This window comes from Lampris incognitus, chromosome 5 (genome assembly GCF_029633865.1).
Source record: "Lampris incognitus isolate fLamInc1 chromosome 5, fLamInc1.hap2, whole genome shotgun sequence".
NCBI classification, from domain to species: domain Eukaryota; kingdom Metazoa; phylum Chordata; class Actinopteri; order Lampriformes; family Lampridae; genus Lampris; species Lampris incognitus.
Genome location: NC_079215.1, coordinates 10127068 through 10143408, shown reverse-complemented (window position 1 = coordinate 10143408; position 16341 = coordinate 10127068). Strand labels below are relative to the sequence as shown.

Below are 16341 nucleotides of genomic sequence, written 5' to 3'. Positions count from 1 at the left end.
GAAAACCCACCGCAGACACGGGGAGAACATGCAAACTCCACACAGAGGACGACCTGGGATGACCCCCAAGGTTGGACTACCCCAGAGTTCGAACCCAGGACCATCTTGCTGTGAGGCAACAGCACTAACCACCGTCTCTCTCTCTCTCTCTCTCTCTCTCTCTCTCTCTCTCTCTCTCTCTCTCTCTCTCTCTCTCTCTCTCTCTCTCTCTCCCTCACAGACATCTAACACTGTCCCAGAGTGACATGGCCGCACTGACCGGAGGGAAAGGCTTCCCTTTCCTGTTCCAGCACATCAGAGATGGCATCAATATCCGCCAGACCTGCAACCTTATCTTCAGCCTCTGTCGCTATAACAACCGCCTGGCCGAGCACGTAAGTTCACCATGTGCACGCAGCCACACACATGGAAAAATCAAATCGTACGCAGTTTGTCTGGATTTCATACTGGCTGAGGCTCAGCGTATCAGATGTTTCAATTGAGGTTGTCTTCTGTCATTAATTCAAAATTTGTATTGTTGCACTGTTGGTTGTAATCCGTCATAAAAAGTTACATTCACACCTTCACACCTGCACCCATTTAGTGTTGGATGTTTTAATTTAACTTCATATTTAAAGCTACAGTCTGGAATATGACCCCCCCCCCCCCCAAACTTACTGACCCTGTGGTGATACTGGTAATTAAATTGATGTTTAATGACATCAGAGCCCAGCGATATCACGTTTCCTACCCCCCAGTAACCATTAAACTATGCAACTACAAAAGTGTTCACGATTTGTATGTTCACCGATGGGTTGTTGTCTCCACCGGTGAAAAAGTATCAGAAAGGATGTTTTTTTAACAAGTGACAGTTAATCCTCTGACTTTCCTTTTCTTCGTAGATTGTGTCCATGCTCTTCACGTCCATTGCCAAGCTCACTCCTGAGGTAAGCAGGACAGAAATAGGGCTTCCGTGCCCGTAGCGCATTGCATTGCTGTTGAAGCTCCCACAATGCTTTGCAACTACATGCACCACCAGAACCTTCTCTCGTTCACTTCCCCTACTCTGTGAATTAGGGCTATACAAATTGACATGAAGAATACAATTACAGTCTTGGGGGGGCTTTACCTTCACAGTGAGAAACAGTAAATTACAACAGACAACACATCCTTATACCCTTGATAATACATGGGGAAAAACTCATCCAAGATCCTCAGCAAACAATAGACGAAAACCTCAGGGAGAGCGTCAGATGAGGGATTCCTCTTCCAAGATGGAAAGGCATGCAGAAGGTGCCAAATAAGCAAGGTAGACCATGTGGTAACAGATCTGAAAATAAATGCTCCCTGATTACACTTACTGATAACAAAACTATCCAGAAACGAAAAATTGATGCTTATATACTGAAGCATGTGAAGCATCCATCCTAAACGTCACCACGGGGCAGCAACCTCCCATGCAGCATCACCAGCTGAGTGCCACAGAGCCCAGGTGAAAACAGTAGACCTGTCGTGGAGACAGCAGGCAGTCAGAAACAAAAAAACAAAAGAAAAGGCAGATGAGTCTCCAGAGAGGCTGTGTTCAATGGGAACGGGCTGTAGTGCAGACAGAGGCCAACCCAGCCTTGTATGTACCTTACGTGATCATCCTACACATCCTTCTGGAAATTGTTAGGCTGCTGGGACTCTGACATTTGGCCTCCTTACTACTGTTTTCTATAATATTGTCAGTGTGGGCATTAAAGCACATTTCACTGTTGAACTCATTGTTATTTACCATTTGATGAGTAATGATTGACACAGCGACCTCTGGCGCGCACTGCGGCGGTTTGCAGCTGAGTGTGAAATGACTGGGATGAGAGTCAGAACCTCCAAGTCTGAGGCCATGGTTCTCTACCAGAAAATGGTGGCTTGCTCCCTCCAGGTTGGGGATGAGTTGTTGCCTCAAGTGAGGGAGTTCAAGTATCTCGGGGTCTTGTTCACGAATGAGGGTAGGATGGAACGGGAGATTGACAGGCAGATTGGTGCATCAGCAGTAATGCGGACGTTGTACTGGACCGTTGTGGTGAAGAGGGAGCTGAGCTGGAAGGCAAAGCTCTCAATTTACCAGGCAATCTTGGTTCCAGCCGTCACCTATGGTCATGAGCTTTGGGTAGTGACTGAAAGGGTGAGATCCTGGATACAAGCAGCTGAAATGAGTTTCCTCCGTAGGGTGTCTGGGCTCAGCCTTAGAGATAGGGTGAGGAGCTCAGACATCCGAAGGGAGCTCGGAGTAGAGCCGCTGCTCCTTCGCATCGAAAGGAGCCAGTTGAAGTGGTTCAGGCATCTGATTAGGATGCCTCCTGGGTGCCTTCCTTTGAGGTTTACTGGGCACAGGCCAACTGAGACCCCGGGGGTAGACCCAGAACTCGCTGGAAGGTCTACATGTCCAATCTGGCCTAAGAACACCTTGAGTGCCCTACTTAGCTTGCTCCCACCGTGACCCGACCCCAGAGAAGCGGCTGAAGAATGAATGATTGACACAGCAGTCCAGCAGCCCTTTGCAGTTGTCTCTACTTCATTCAACATCTGACACCCTGTTAAGAACAATGAAGGCTTTGCAGTTTACAGTAAATGGCGTTTAAATTCATCAAAGGACCCCACTAAGAGAAGAAATGGTGAAATTGTGTTTTGGGGAGGAAATGTAAAACAGATTAACCTTACCTGTGTGCAGGGGTGGATGGAAATAATAATTCAGGCCGAGAATTTGACTCCAACCCAGGCCACCTTTTTTCATGCAAACCACCAGACCACTCATTTTGTTGGCTAACCCTATTTGTTGATGTAACGGGTACCTGACTAATTATAAATTTGGCCACTATGTTCATCTGGGAGGACAGTTATCCAGATATCCAGGTGTGCGTGTGTATGTGTGTTTTAGCTAGTGTGTTTGACTAATCTGGTCCCTTACTGGCGAACATGTCGCTTATTTTACGACATTAAGCTGCGCCTGGAGCAAGGGCCTTTCTCGTTTTCATTCTCTCCCTCTCTGCTCCACCTTTCCTTTTCGTCGGACTGTCCGTTTCGCCGGGCGACTTGTCTAAAATGTTATCGATAGAGAAGCAGGTAGACGTTTGCTATGTGCGACACTGAGAGACGCGATGATGTCATTTTTGCCGCGCACCCTCGCACCGGGTACCAAGAGTCACACCTGATGCATGGATTCTGGGAGGTCCGTCAACTCGTTCCTGCTTGCTATATTGTCACTGGTCAAGTTGGCTGTTCATGGCAGACCAAAACAACCCTCGAGGCACCGGGAAAAGTCCCGATGCTCCCGAATGGCTTGTCTGCATGTGCCCGAGTGTGTTAACCATGTTGATTTGACACTGACGTTATTGTAACAGCTAATCCTGCAAGTTTATTGGACATGGCAACAGTAAGTTGAGGAAGGTGGGACTTCTAGATGCATTGGTCAAGGGGGTCAGGATAGGAGCATCACCTAGTGCCCGAAATGTGAATGTAATATCAGTTTCTAGATTTATCACCTATTTTGTTTTGTTTCCAGGCTGCCAATCCCTTCTTCAAGCTGCTGACCATGCTGATGGAGTTTGCTGGTGGACCTCCAGGAATGCCTTCGTTTGCCTCTTACATCCTACAGAGGATCTGGGAGGTAATAAACAAGTCAATAACTACCACCAGTCAGTTCAGCCAGAAAATTGGACCTTGTTTTTCACAATCATTCTGTCTACCAGCATTAAACTGTTTGATTTTTAAACATTTTTACAGGTCAAGAAAAACGTTTTGTAAAATATGCAAGCCACTTTATTTTGTCCTTGTAGGTTACAATGAAATTTATTTTCGGAATTTAACCCATCCTATTGTATTGGAGCAGTGGGCAGCTGCGGTAAAGCGCCCAGGGACCGACTCCAGTTCTTTTCCCTATTGCCTTGGTCAGGGGCACAGACAGGAGTATTAACCCTAACACGCATGTCTTATTGATGGTGGGAGGAAACCGGAGCACCCGTAGGAAACCCACGCAGACACGGAGAGAACATGCAAACTCCACACAGAAAGGACTTGGGATTGCCTGGGGCTCGAACCCAGGACCTTGTTGCTGTGAGGCAACAGTATTAACCACTGGGCCACCGTGCAGCCCCATATACATGTAAATGTAAAAAATGAAATCTTAACTATGTTTGTGTGTGTGTGTGTGTGTGGTCTCAGGTGATAGAGTACAATCCATCCCAGTGCCTGGACTGGCTGGCTGTGCAGACGCCCAGGAACAAGTTGGCCCATAGCTGGGTTCTTCAGAACATGGAGAACTGGGTGGAGCGTTTCCTGCTGGCCCACAACTACCCTCGAGTTCGCACTTGTAAGAAAGACTTCTTTAAAATGTTAAAATTTGAAATGTGCCAAGGATTATTGAAGGAGGAGACGTGCCTCGATACCCTGTTCCCACTCTTTGTGTCTGTTGTAAACGACAAGCTGTCACTCCTAAGGAAAATCCATTCCACGTGCTGTGTAAACCTGGCTTAATACTGTTGACAATCAGTATTACTGCCTTTCGCCCCTAGAGGGGGTTGTTAGCCTTCCTTTTTATCCATTGTAAATCCACCATTACTATTTCACATAATGCTTCTGCTTGCATGAGATTGTAATTTTTCTGTGGTTTTGTTGTAATTTGGGACCAGTGAACAAATGTCACATGGGATGACTGAGATACCAGCTCTTGTATACTGACTTTGACAAATGATCATGACATAAGGTGCATGGTTGTGCATGTTTATTCAATGCAACTACCAAATGTTTGCTCTGGAGCAATGACAAAAGTGTCTCCCTGTCTCTCTATGTCTCTCTCACTCTCTGTCTCCCCCATAATAGCGGCGGCGTACCTCCTGGTTTCCCTCATTCCCAGCAACTCTTTCCGCCAGATGTTCCGCTCCACACGTTCCCTGCACCTCCCCACCCGGGAGCTGCCCCTTTCCCCCGACACCACCGTGGTGCTTCACCAGGTCTACAACCTCCTGCTGGGCCTGCTGGCACGTGCCAAGCTGTACGTGGACGCGGGCGTGCATGGCACCACCAAGCTGGTGCAGTACTTCAGCTTCATGACCTACTGCCTCATCTCCAAGACAGAGAAACTCATGTTCTCTGGCTACTTCATGGACCTGTGGAACCTCTTCCAGGTAAACATGCCGAGTAGCATGTGTAGTGTCATTTCCTATCAGACAAATGAGGACCCTAAGAACGTTTGTGTGTGTGTGTGTGTGTGTAGACAGCATATTAACACAGCCAACATATTTTTTAGTTGTAAATGACCAAGTATCTCGGGGTCTTGTTCACGAGTGAGGGTAGGATGGAGCGGGAGATTGACAGGCGGGTTGGCGCAGCGTCAGCAGTAATGTGGACGTTGTACTGAACCGTTGTGGTGAAGAGGGAGCTGAGCTGGAAGGCAAAGCTCTCAATTTACCAGTCAGTCTTTGTTCCAATCCTCACCTATGGTCATCAGCTATGGGTAGTGACCGAAAGGGTGAGATCGCGGATACAAGTGGCTGAAATGAGTTTCCTCCGTAGGGTGTCTGGGTTCAGCCTTAGAGATAGGGTGAGGAGCTCAGACATCCGGAGGGAGCTCGGAGTAGAGCCACTGCTCCTTTGCATCGAAAGGAGCCAGTTGAGTTGCCTCCTGGACACCTTCCTTTTGAGGTTTACCGGGCACGGCCAACTGGGAGGAGACCCCGGGGTAGACCCAGAACTCGCTGGAGGGATTATATGTCCAATCTGGCCTGGGAATACCTCGAGATCCCCCAGGAGGAGTTAGAGGGCGTTACTGGGGACAGGAACGTCCGGAGTGCCCTACTTAGCTTGCTGCCACTGTGACCCGACCCCGGGGAAGCGCCTGATGAATAAATGAATGTAAATGACCAGTTTTATGTCGATCTATAACTGTTCTCATTTGTCTCAAGAACTTTGAGGGAGTGGTGTGGTCCTCGTTAATATTCATGAGCTGACCTTTGAGTGACAAGTATAAATAAACGTTGGTGGTGAGGGTGGGCAGGGTTACAGCTGCATGTAATTTGCATGTCTGATGACATGAGTATCAGAAAAAGAGAAACTGAACTATGAGCAGCACTTTTAAAAAGAGAAAAATAGAAAAACTGAATTCTACATATTTGCGTTCTTTACATTTCTTTATCAGTAGAAAGAGACGGCACAAAAAGTTTGACGACTGAAGTAAAAGGTTTTGTGACGTTAACACGGTGTTAAGCTGTAAGAAAATATTAGTGTTTCAATTTGGACCTGGCTTTTAAGTTAAGGTCTTTCCTTAGTATGTTATGTAGCTGGGATTCACATGTAAAACGTCCGCAGAGTTACAACGCCTTAAGTCCACGCCAAAGGGAGTTATTCTCTCCGACAGAAGACACCGCCTGAAAAAACGTTGTTTGTCGTCCAGTGTTTCCTTCCGTTACTCATCTACGTCACTGTGTAGCACATCTTTATAATCCCTCCCTAGCGGCTAGTTTGGGCCGCCCTCAACACCGGCAGGAGGATGAGGCGATCCTCACGTGGACTGAGCCGCTACCCCTTGGCAGGCTTCCAGAAGTCGGCCAGTCAGAAAGAAGAAAGCAATGGGCTTTCTTTGGAGGGGGGGGCTTAAAGAGACAGCTAAAACGGCTTGTTTCCAACAGAGGATGAGGGGCTGTATAAAGGGCCAGTATGAGATAAACAAGTCTCAGCGTTTTCGGTTTTTATTTTTCAAAGCCATCCAGCATGCCGAATTTCGCCACAAGAGGACACTGTTACATAACATCACACAAACAGGAACAACTTTTGGCTCCGTGGAAACACAGAATCCAGGTGAAAATCCGTTTAAACCGATCTGCTCCTTTTAAAAAAAAATCTGGGTATTTTTCGGTGAAAATCTGTAAAAACCGAAAATGCTGAGCCTTGAAGATAAATGAGGAGTTTTTGGAACTGTGAATCATGCACAGCTTACCCGAGTGGAGCCTCACAATAAAACGATAGAGCTAGAATGAGAATGATATGGCTTCTTTAAGCCAAGCTCTTTAAAGCTAGGTCTTTTATTTTTCAAATGATGTTGGTAAGAAAATGTTACATGTCCAATGACCTTTAGTCAAAGGAAACTTTCTTTCAAAGCACACTTTTGTTTAATCTGGAACACATTTGTGGGTGTGGAACCCCTTAATCGAACAGCGTTGGTGCAGTTCTCTGCCTTTTGACTTCCATTAGCCCATCGTTTTATTTGGAGGGTGTATGGTAGTATTGGTAACCACACTCCATTCCCGTTCCTCCTCATTCTCTCCCACTCTCTTGTCTCTTCCCTCTCTTCTCTATCTTCCTCCTTTATCCCTTCACACCCCCCTCACAACTACCTCCTCTTCCCTGCCCCCTCTCCCTCTTATTCCTCCCTTCCCCAGCCACCTATACCTACTGACATAGATCTATTATATCTGATAGATCCCTTATACCTGACAACCTACAGCCCATATCTCATACCTACTGATGTTATATTGTATGTGTGCCCAATCTACTGATTGTTGTTGTTTGTCCAGGCAGCCATGATGATGATATCTCTTTTTGCCTTGCTACTATCTATTTCTCAATTTCCCCCACGGGGATCAATAAAGGCTATCTTACCTTAACTCTCTCTCTCTCTCTCATATCCTCAGCCCAAACTTTCAGAACCAGCCATCGCCACTAACCACAACAAGCAGGCGCTGCTCTCCTTCTGGTATAATGTGTGTGTGGAGTGTCCCGAGAATGTCCGCCTGGTGGTGCAGAACCCTGTGGTCACCAAGAACATTGCCTTCAACTACATCCTGGCTGACCACGACGACCAGGAGGTAGTGCTGTTCAATCGGGGAATGCTCCCTGCCTACTATGGCATCCTGCGCATGTGTTGCGCACAATCGCCGCCCTTCACCCGCCAGCTGGCGTCACACCAAAACATCCAATGGGCCTTCAAGAACCTGACGCCCCACGCCAGCCAGTACCCCGGGGTGAGTAGCCATGCTGGTTGTCACTCAAATGCCCCTCTCAGAGATTTTTCTTAATTGATTTCCAGTCAACTTAACAAAAATTAAGGTTTGCGTGGGTGTCAACCAGCCCCTGCAGGAAGTCACAAGTATTTAATTTGGGAGCGTCCGGGTAGCATAGCAGTCTGTTCTGTTGCCTACCAACATGGAGATCGCCTGTTCAAATCCCCGTGTTACCTCCGGGTGGTCGGACGTCTCTACAGACACAATTGGCCGTGTCTGCGGGTGGGAAGCTGGAACCTGTTCGGGGGGGAGGGGGAACTGGGGGGAATAGCGTGATCCTCCCATGTGCTAAGGCCCCCCTGGTGAAACTCCTCACTCAGGTGAAAAGAAGCAGCTGGCGACTCCACATGTATGGAGGAGACGTGTGGTAGTCTGCAGCCCTCCCCGGATTGGCAGAGGGAGTGGAGCAGCGACCAGGGCGGCCTGGAAGAGTGGGGTTATGAAGTACAGTTGGGGAGAAAAGGGGGGCGGAGATCACCCAAAAAAACTGTTGGCATGTCCTCATGTTCAGTGCTAAGTCTTGGTTGTGGTCCATTACTGTTACCCCCATAGGGCCCATCCAGTAACAATACTGCTATTATTAATTTACTAGCAGAGGTACCCAATGTTGCCGGGGGAAAATGCTCTCACCAAAACAACCAACACGATCTGATCTTTACGATATAATCGATATTGGATAATTTGTATGATACATGTGATAAACGAATGTCGAATAAACGAATATTATTAATGGAAATTATTAAATGTCATAATTTTCAATCCATTCATCATACTTCTTTGCCAATGTGTGTATTAATTGCCACAAATCCGCTGCCACAGCAAATTGCCACAAAATAAACTCAAATATATAAATTTTTTACTTGGCTTTTGAAATATTTTTGAACTGTGCAATCCTTGGAAAGTGCTGATTCTAAAGATACCTTTCTTTTTGTTCTACAATGAGTATTTCTCGAGTTTTAAGCGAACATACAAACATACACTCTCACTTTATACTATATATATATAGAGAGAGACTTCACTTAGCTTGATTAACATGGTTACCTAATGATAAACATTATGTGCGATTTTGGGAATAATTTGGATAATTTTCAGTTCTAAAACCGAAATTGCATGTAAATATTCAAGAGATTTACATGTCTGGAAAAACTTAAAAACAGCAAAGTTTTGAAAATGGGTAGCAATTCTGGGAAGGCATGAGGAGAAGAATGATTGTTGTGGCCCTGTACACACGACACCACATGACTTACATAGTTGTAGACCGACTGCTTGTCATTTATCCTCAGCTGACACGCCTCCCGACAAGTTTTAACACAGACCAGTAACAGTGGTTCAGGAGGTTAGAGCAGGTCGTCTGGTAACCGGAGGGTCGCCGGTTCAATCCTTGGCTCCTCCTTGCAAAAATGTCGAGGTATCCTTGAGCAAGACACCTAACCCTTAACTGCTCCCGATAAGGTGGTCGGTGCCTTCTCTGGGTGACACCGCCGCAGGTCTATGAGTGCGTGTGCGTGGGAGGGTGAATGTGAGGCATTTGTTGATCTTAAAGCGCTTTGAGTGCCGGTTTTAGCTAGAGGAGCGTTACAAAAACGCAATCCATTTACCACTACCATTCACTCCTATCTAAATCTCCACACTAGTTTAGCACTGATAGTCGGTTTGTCGGAGTTCACATAGGAACCCTGTCTTTTAATGTGCTGTCTGCCTCCACTGTACTGGACCAGCACCCATGAGAGACAGGATTTCCCAGTGATTTTAAACTGACAAGCAATGGTCAGGTCGGTTTGGCACATCACAGTGTATGTTTGATTTTTCCACATAGAAATAGAGTAGTTTTTCCACCCAGTGACATATACCAGGGATTTAACATTGATATTTGATACACCTTTTTTGTCATTTACAAGTGTGTATTTATTGGGTTATGTAACCCCCCCCTTTTAATTTATGACTTGGGTGGTCAGAAGCCCAAAGCAGAACTATTCATAGCCTCAATTTGAAGTATTTGTTACCTGTATTTATGAAATTGTTGAGTTCATTTGACTGATTTGCTGGTTGATGGATTTAGTAGTTTTCTGCAGTACAGCAAGCTTACTGTCATCACATCTGTCCATCTGCTGTGTTCATGCTTATCTCTGTCTGTCTCTCTCTCTCGTGTCTTGTCTACGTGACGGCCCCTGCAGGCGGTGGAGGAGCTGTTCAACCTGATGCAGCTTTTTGTGGCCCAGCGGGCCGACATGAGGGAAGAAGACCTGGAGGACATTAAACAGTTTAAGAAAACGACCATTAGCTGCTATCTCCGCTGTCTGGACGGACGGTCCTGTTGGACCACTCTGATCAGGTTCGCACACAATCAAACAAACATCATGCGCTCACACACTCTAAACACAGACAAACGCACGGAAACACGCACCAACAAAAATACAGGCAGACACACACAGACTCATACACCGCTTGCTTTGTTTTGTTGTTCACGTCGCTAGTTGGTCGAGGTCAGGGTTAAATACTCACACGTAGCAACTTTAAGGAACAGTTTCCTTTCAGTTTTCCTACATTTGTTTAGTTGTAATACAAAGTAGGAGAAAAACAGTGATACAAAAATTATAGACTAGAATACAGAAAAGAAAAATGAAAACTAAAAATCATGTACATGTGGACACCTAAAACGTCTATCCATTGCCTCCCCCCCCAAAATAAGATGCCCACGTGTCCACAGCATTTACTAACCTACTGCTATGTGATTTTCCCACAGTGCCTTCCGCGTCCTGCTGGAGAACGATGAGGACAGACTCTTAGTGGTTTTTAACAGAGGGCTGATCCTCATGACCGAGGTAAGCTCTCCCTTTGTAGGTGCGAGTTTAAGCAGAAAAAGTCTTAAGTTATGTAAAAGTAAAATTCATGGGCGTCCAGGCGGTGTGGCGGTCTATTCCGTTGCCTGCCAACACGGGGGATCGCCGGTTCGAATCCCCGTGTTACCTCCGGGTTGGTCGGAAGTCCCTACAGACACAATTGGCCGTGTCTGCGGGTGGGAAGCCAGATGTGGGTATGTGTCCAGGTTGCTGCAGTAGCGCCTCCTCTGGTCAGTCGGGGCACCTGCTCGGGGAGGAGGGGGAACTGGGGGGAATAGCGTGATCTACCACGCGCTACATCCCCCTGGTGAAACTCCTCACTGTCAGGTGAAAAGAAGCGGCTGGCGACTGCACATGTATCGGAGGAGGCATATGGTAGTGTGCAGCCCTCCCTGGATCAGCAGAGGGGGTGGAGCAGTGACTGGAACGGCTCAGAAGAGTGGGGTTTATTGACCAAGTATAATTAGGGAGAAAAAGGGGGCGGGGTAAGATTCATCCCAAAACAAATGGAAGAAACAGGAAAAAAGAAAAAAATCCACTCAAGTAAAGAAACAGATAGGTTGGATGACAGGAATTAACAAACAAAAGACAAAAGGGAGGGAGACTGATACAGCAGTGTGATGCTAAACATAAAGACGAAGACAAATTAAACAAAGCTAAGCTAATTTGGGCCTGATACAGGAAGTGACATCATCACAGGAGTGAGCGTAGTCCTTTGTTTTAACAACTTCCTAACATTTCACTACACTGTATAATCTTTTAAACAGTAATGTAATAATCTATAATAAGGTTATCACTATAAACATTTTTATAGAGTTGTATATTATATTAAGTTTTCCAACAGCCTCATCTTAATGGCACTTACAGGATGCTCAGACACTAACTAATATCAGTAGTTGATCACATGGCATCATTCTCATTGAGGGATTTTCAAAGAAGCAATCCTGTCTGGAAAAAAAAAATGGCGACAGGCATGGGCGCAAGTCCATAAATACTGGGACGGCATCCAGTGCTTTACCTGTGCCCCCCATCCATAGGGTTAGTGGTCGTGTCAGGAAGGGCATCCGACACAAAATTTTGCCAAATCAGTATGTGGATTGACAAGACTGTACTGGATTGGTCGAGACCGGAGTTGACAACGGCTGCCATGGAAACTATAAAATCCGCTGTGGCGACCCCTGAAAAACAGGGAACAAGCCGAAAGAAGAGGAAGAATCCGGTCTGAAAAATCCAGCAGAAGGATGACAGTAGCGGTGATACAGTTCATTTTGTTGAGAAATTTGAGAATGAATTACAAAATAAAGGCACCATGCAGAACACCTACACTACCGTTCAAAAGTTTGGGATCACCCAAACAATTTTGTGTTTTCCATGAAAAGTCACACTTATTCACCACCATATGTTGTGAAATGAATAGAAAATAGAGTCAAGACATTGACAAGGTTAGAAATAATGATTTGTATTTGAAATAAGATTTTTTTTACATCAAACTTTGCTTTCGTCAAAGAATCCTCCATTTGCAGCAATTACAGCATTGCAGACCTTTGGCATTCTAGCTGTTAATTTGTTGAGGTAATCTGGAGAAATTGCACCCCACGCTTCCAGAAGCAGCTCCCACAAGTTGGATTGGTTGGATGGGCACTTCTTGCGTACCATACGGTCAAGCTGCTCCCACAACAGCTCAATGGGGTTCAGATCTGGTGACTGCGCTGGCCACTCCATTACCGATAGAATACCAGCTGCCTGCTTCTGCTCTAAATAGTTCTTCCACAATTTGGAGGTGTGTTTAGGGTCATTGTCCTGTTGTAGGATGAAATTGGCTCCAATCAAGCGCTGTCCACTGGGTATGGCATGGCGTTGCAAAATGGAGTGATAGCCTTCCTTATTCAGAATCCCTTTTACCCTGTACAAATCTCCCACCTTACCAGCACCAAAGCAACCCCAGACCATCACATTACCTCCACCATGCTTAACAGATGGCGTCAGGCATTCTTCCAGCATCTTTTCATTTGTTCTGCGTCTCACAAACGTTCTTCTTTGTGATCCAAACACCTCAAACTTGGATTCATCCGTCCACAACACTTTTTTCCAGTCTTCCTCTGTCCAATGTCTGTGTTCTTTTGCCCATCTTAATCTTTTTCTTTTATTGGTCAGTCTCAGATATGGCTTTTCTTTGCCACTCTGCCCTGAAGCCCAGAATCCCGCAGCCGCCTCTTCACTGTAGATGTTGACACTGGTGTTTTGCGGGTACTATTTAATGAAGATGCCAGTTGGGGACCTGTGAGGCGTCTGTTTCTCAAACTAGAGACTCTAATGTACTTATCTTCTTGCTCAGTTGTGCAACGCGGCCTCCCACTTCTTTTTCTACTCTGGTTAGAGCCTGTTTGTGCTGTCCTCTGAAGGGAGTAGTACACACCGGTGTAGGAAATCTTCAATTTCTTAGCAATTTCTCGCATGGAATAGCCTTCATTTCTAAGAACAAGAATAGACTGTCGAGTTTCAGATGAAAGTTCTCTTTTTCTGGCCATTTTGAGCGTTTAATTGACCCCACAAATGTGATGCTCCAGAAACTCAATCTGCTCAAAGGAAGGTCAGTTTTGTAGCTTCTGTAACGAGCTAAACTGTTTTCAGATGTGTGAACATGATTGCACAAGGGTTTTCTAATCATCAATTAGCCTTCTGAGCCAATGAGCAAACACATTGTACCATTAGAACACTGGAGTGATAGTTGCTTGAAATGGGCCTCTATACACCTATGTAGATATTGCACCAAAAACCAGACATTTGCAGCTAGAATAGTCATTTACCACATTAGCAATGTATAGAGTGTATTTCTTTAAAGTTAAGACTAGTTTAAAGTTATCTTCATTGAACAGTACAGTGCTTTTCCTTCAAAAATATGGACATTTCAATGTGATCCCAAACTTTTGAACGGTAGTGTATATGTGTGTGCCAAAAGTTTCATGGAAATCCCTCCATGGAGTAAAATGTATTCTTTTGTCTCTGCTGCCATTGAGTACAACGCAGTTGCATCATGTCTTTATTCTGTGGTCCCATTGGATCGGTCTCTGAAATTCTGATTGGACTGTCCCGATTTTTGGACTTGCCTGCCTTTTTGAACTTTTTGTCATCGAGAAAGAAGCCATACCCAATTTCATGAAAGATAAGTTTGATCCAGTCTGAAGTTTGGTCTCACTCCAGATGCCTGACACTTTACATTAGGCTCAAAAGAAGGAAATGCTGGCGTCTGGGTAGCGCAGCGGTCTATTCCGTTGCCTGCCAACACAGGAATCGCCAGTTCGAATCCCCATGTTACCTCTGGCTTGGTCAGGCGTCCTTACAGACACTATTGGCCGTGTCTGCAGGTGGGAAGCTGGATGTGGGTATGTGTCCTGGTCGCTGCACTAGCGTCTCCTCTAGTTCGTCGGGGCACTTGTTGGGGGGGGGATAGCATGATCATCCCACGTGCTATGTCCCCCTGGTGAAACTCCTCACTGTCAGGCGAAAAGCAGCTGGCGACTCCACATCTGCAGCCCTCCATGGATGGGCAGAGGGGATGGAGCAGCGACCGGGATGGCTCGGAAGAGTGGGGTAATTGGCCGAATACAGTTGGGGAGAAAAAAGAAGAATGAAGTGCTTTGCAAGAATAAAAGCTTTAATTTCATCATGGTTTTCATGACTGTTATTTAATGTTCCCTGTGACTCTGTCTCTCTTTTCCTCTCTGTCTCTCTCTTCCTTTGCTATCTCTTTCTAGTCGTTCAACACCCTCCACATGATGTACCACGAGGCTACAGCATGCCACGTCACTGGAGACCTTGTGGAGCTGCTCTCCATCTTCCTGTCTGTCCTCAAAGCAACACGGCCTTACCTGCAGCGCAAAGGTTAGCCAGCGGCTGGACATCTCCAACACAAGCGTATACTATAATGAATTGACTTTTAGCCAGATGTGAATTTTACAATTTTTATTGTCATCATCACATAGGCACCAATTGTTAGACCTGTGTTGCCACCAGGAAACTGGTTAAATACATCTGCTCTTTAATTATGTGCTGTTATTTTCATCTGACCACTGTCTTGTCCCTCTAGATGTGAAGCAGGCTCTGATCCAATGGCAGGAGAGGATTGACTTTGCCCACAAGCTGCTTACCCTCCTCAACTCCTATAGCCCCCCAGAGCTACGCAATGCCTGCCTGGGTAATACACACACATAGGCCCAGAGTCACAGTCACAATCGTACAGGTGTACACATACACAAAAATTAAGCGAGACACAGAGATCAAGGCACATCACACATACAAGTCAAGTCAGTTTTATTTGTATAGCCCAATATCTCAAATTACAAATTTGCCTCAAGGGGTTTTACAGCAACACAATATTCTGTCTTTAAACCCTTACATCGGATAAGGAACAACTCCCTAAAAAAAAACCTTTAACAGGAAGAAAAAATAGGAAGAAACCTCAGGGAGAGCAACAGAGGAGGGATCTTTCTCTCAAGACAGACAACGTGCAATGGATGTTGTGTTTACACAATTTACATAATACAACATTGAAAGAGGGTAACAGAATTATAATGGAACTACAAAATTCATGAAGAACATGGAAGAGCAGGATGCCTAGCAGCACCCAGACACCACCGGAACAGCCCAGGACCTGAGCCACACGACAAGCACCACCATGCAAAATCTTTTTTTAAAAATAGTCACACATCCTAGTGAGAGAAGGGGCAAGCACTGCAGAAATAGTGAGGGAGACAGCTAGGAAGGTACTTGGTGTGTCATCAGCACAGAGGAATGAAGACAAGGAGACTTGGTGGTGGAATGAGGAAGTACAACAAAGTATACAGAGGAAGAGGTTGGCGAAGAAGAAGTGGGATAGTCAGAGCGATGAAGAAAGTAGACAGGAGTACAAGGAGATGCAGCGTAAAGCGAAGAGAAAGGTGGTAAAAGCAAAGGAAAGGGTGTATGGTGAGTTGAAGGACATGTTAGACACTAAGGAAGGAGAAAAGGATTTGTACCATTGGCTAAATAGAGGGACCGAGCTGGGAAGGATGTGCAGCAGGTTAGGGCGATCAAGAATAGAGATGGAAATGTGCTGACAAGCGAGGAGAGTGTGCTGAGAAAGTGGAAGGAATACTTTGAGGGGCTGATGAATGAAGAAAATGAGAGCGAGAGAAGGTTGGATGATGTAGGGATAGTGAATCAGGAAGTGCAGTGGATCAGCAAGGAGGAAGTGAGGGCAGCTACGAAGAGGATGAAGAGTGGAAAGGCAGTTGGTCCTGATGACATACCTGTGGAGGCATGGAGGTGTTTAGGAGCGATGGCAGTGGAGTTTTTAACTAGATTTTTTAACACAATCTTGGAAAGTGAGAGGATGCCTGAGGAGTGGAAAAGAAGCATACTGGTACCGATTTTCAAGAATAAGGATGAGGTGCAGAACTGTAGCAACTACAGAGGTATAAAGTTGATCAGCCACAGCATGAAGATAT

At 45.7% G+C, this 16341-nt stretch overlaps 1 protein-coding gene across 1 annotated transcript in view; it reads left to right on the top strand.

Moving 5' to 3' along the window:
* usp34 (ubiquitin specific peptidase 34) overlaps positions 1-16341 on the top strand; it is a 163447-nt gene that overhangs the window by 121820 nt on the left and 25286 nt on the right. Inside the window, exons 61-70 of the mRNA XM_056279821.1 lie at positions 221-374; positions 882-926; positions 3524-3628; positions 4183-4330; positions 4840-5144; positions 7647-7976; positions 10190-10347; positions 10759-10837; positions 14611-14737; positions 14943-15050. Of these exons, the coding sequence (XP_056135796.1) occupies positions 221-374; positions 882-926; positions 3524-3628; positions 4183-4330; positions 4840-5144; positions 7647-7976; positions 10190-10347; positions 10759-10837; positions 14611-14737; positions 14943-15050 (1559 nt within the window). The remainder of the gene's footprint in view (positions 1-220; positions 375-881; positions 927-3523; positions 3629-4182; positions 4331-4839; positions 5145-7646; positions 7977-10189; positions 10348-10758; positions 10838-14610; positions 14738-14942; positions 15051-16341) is intronic.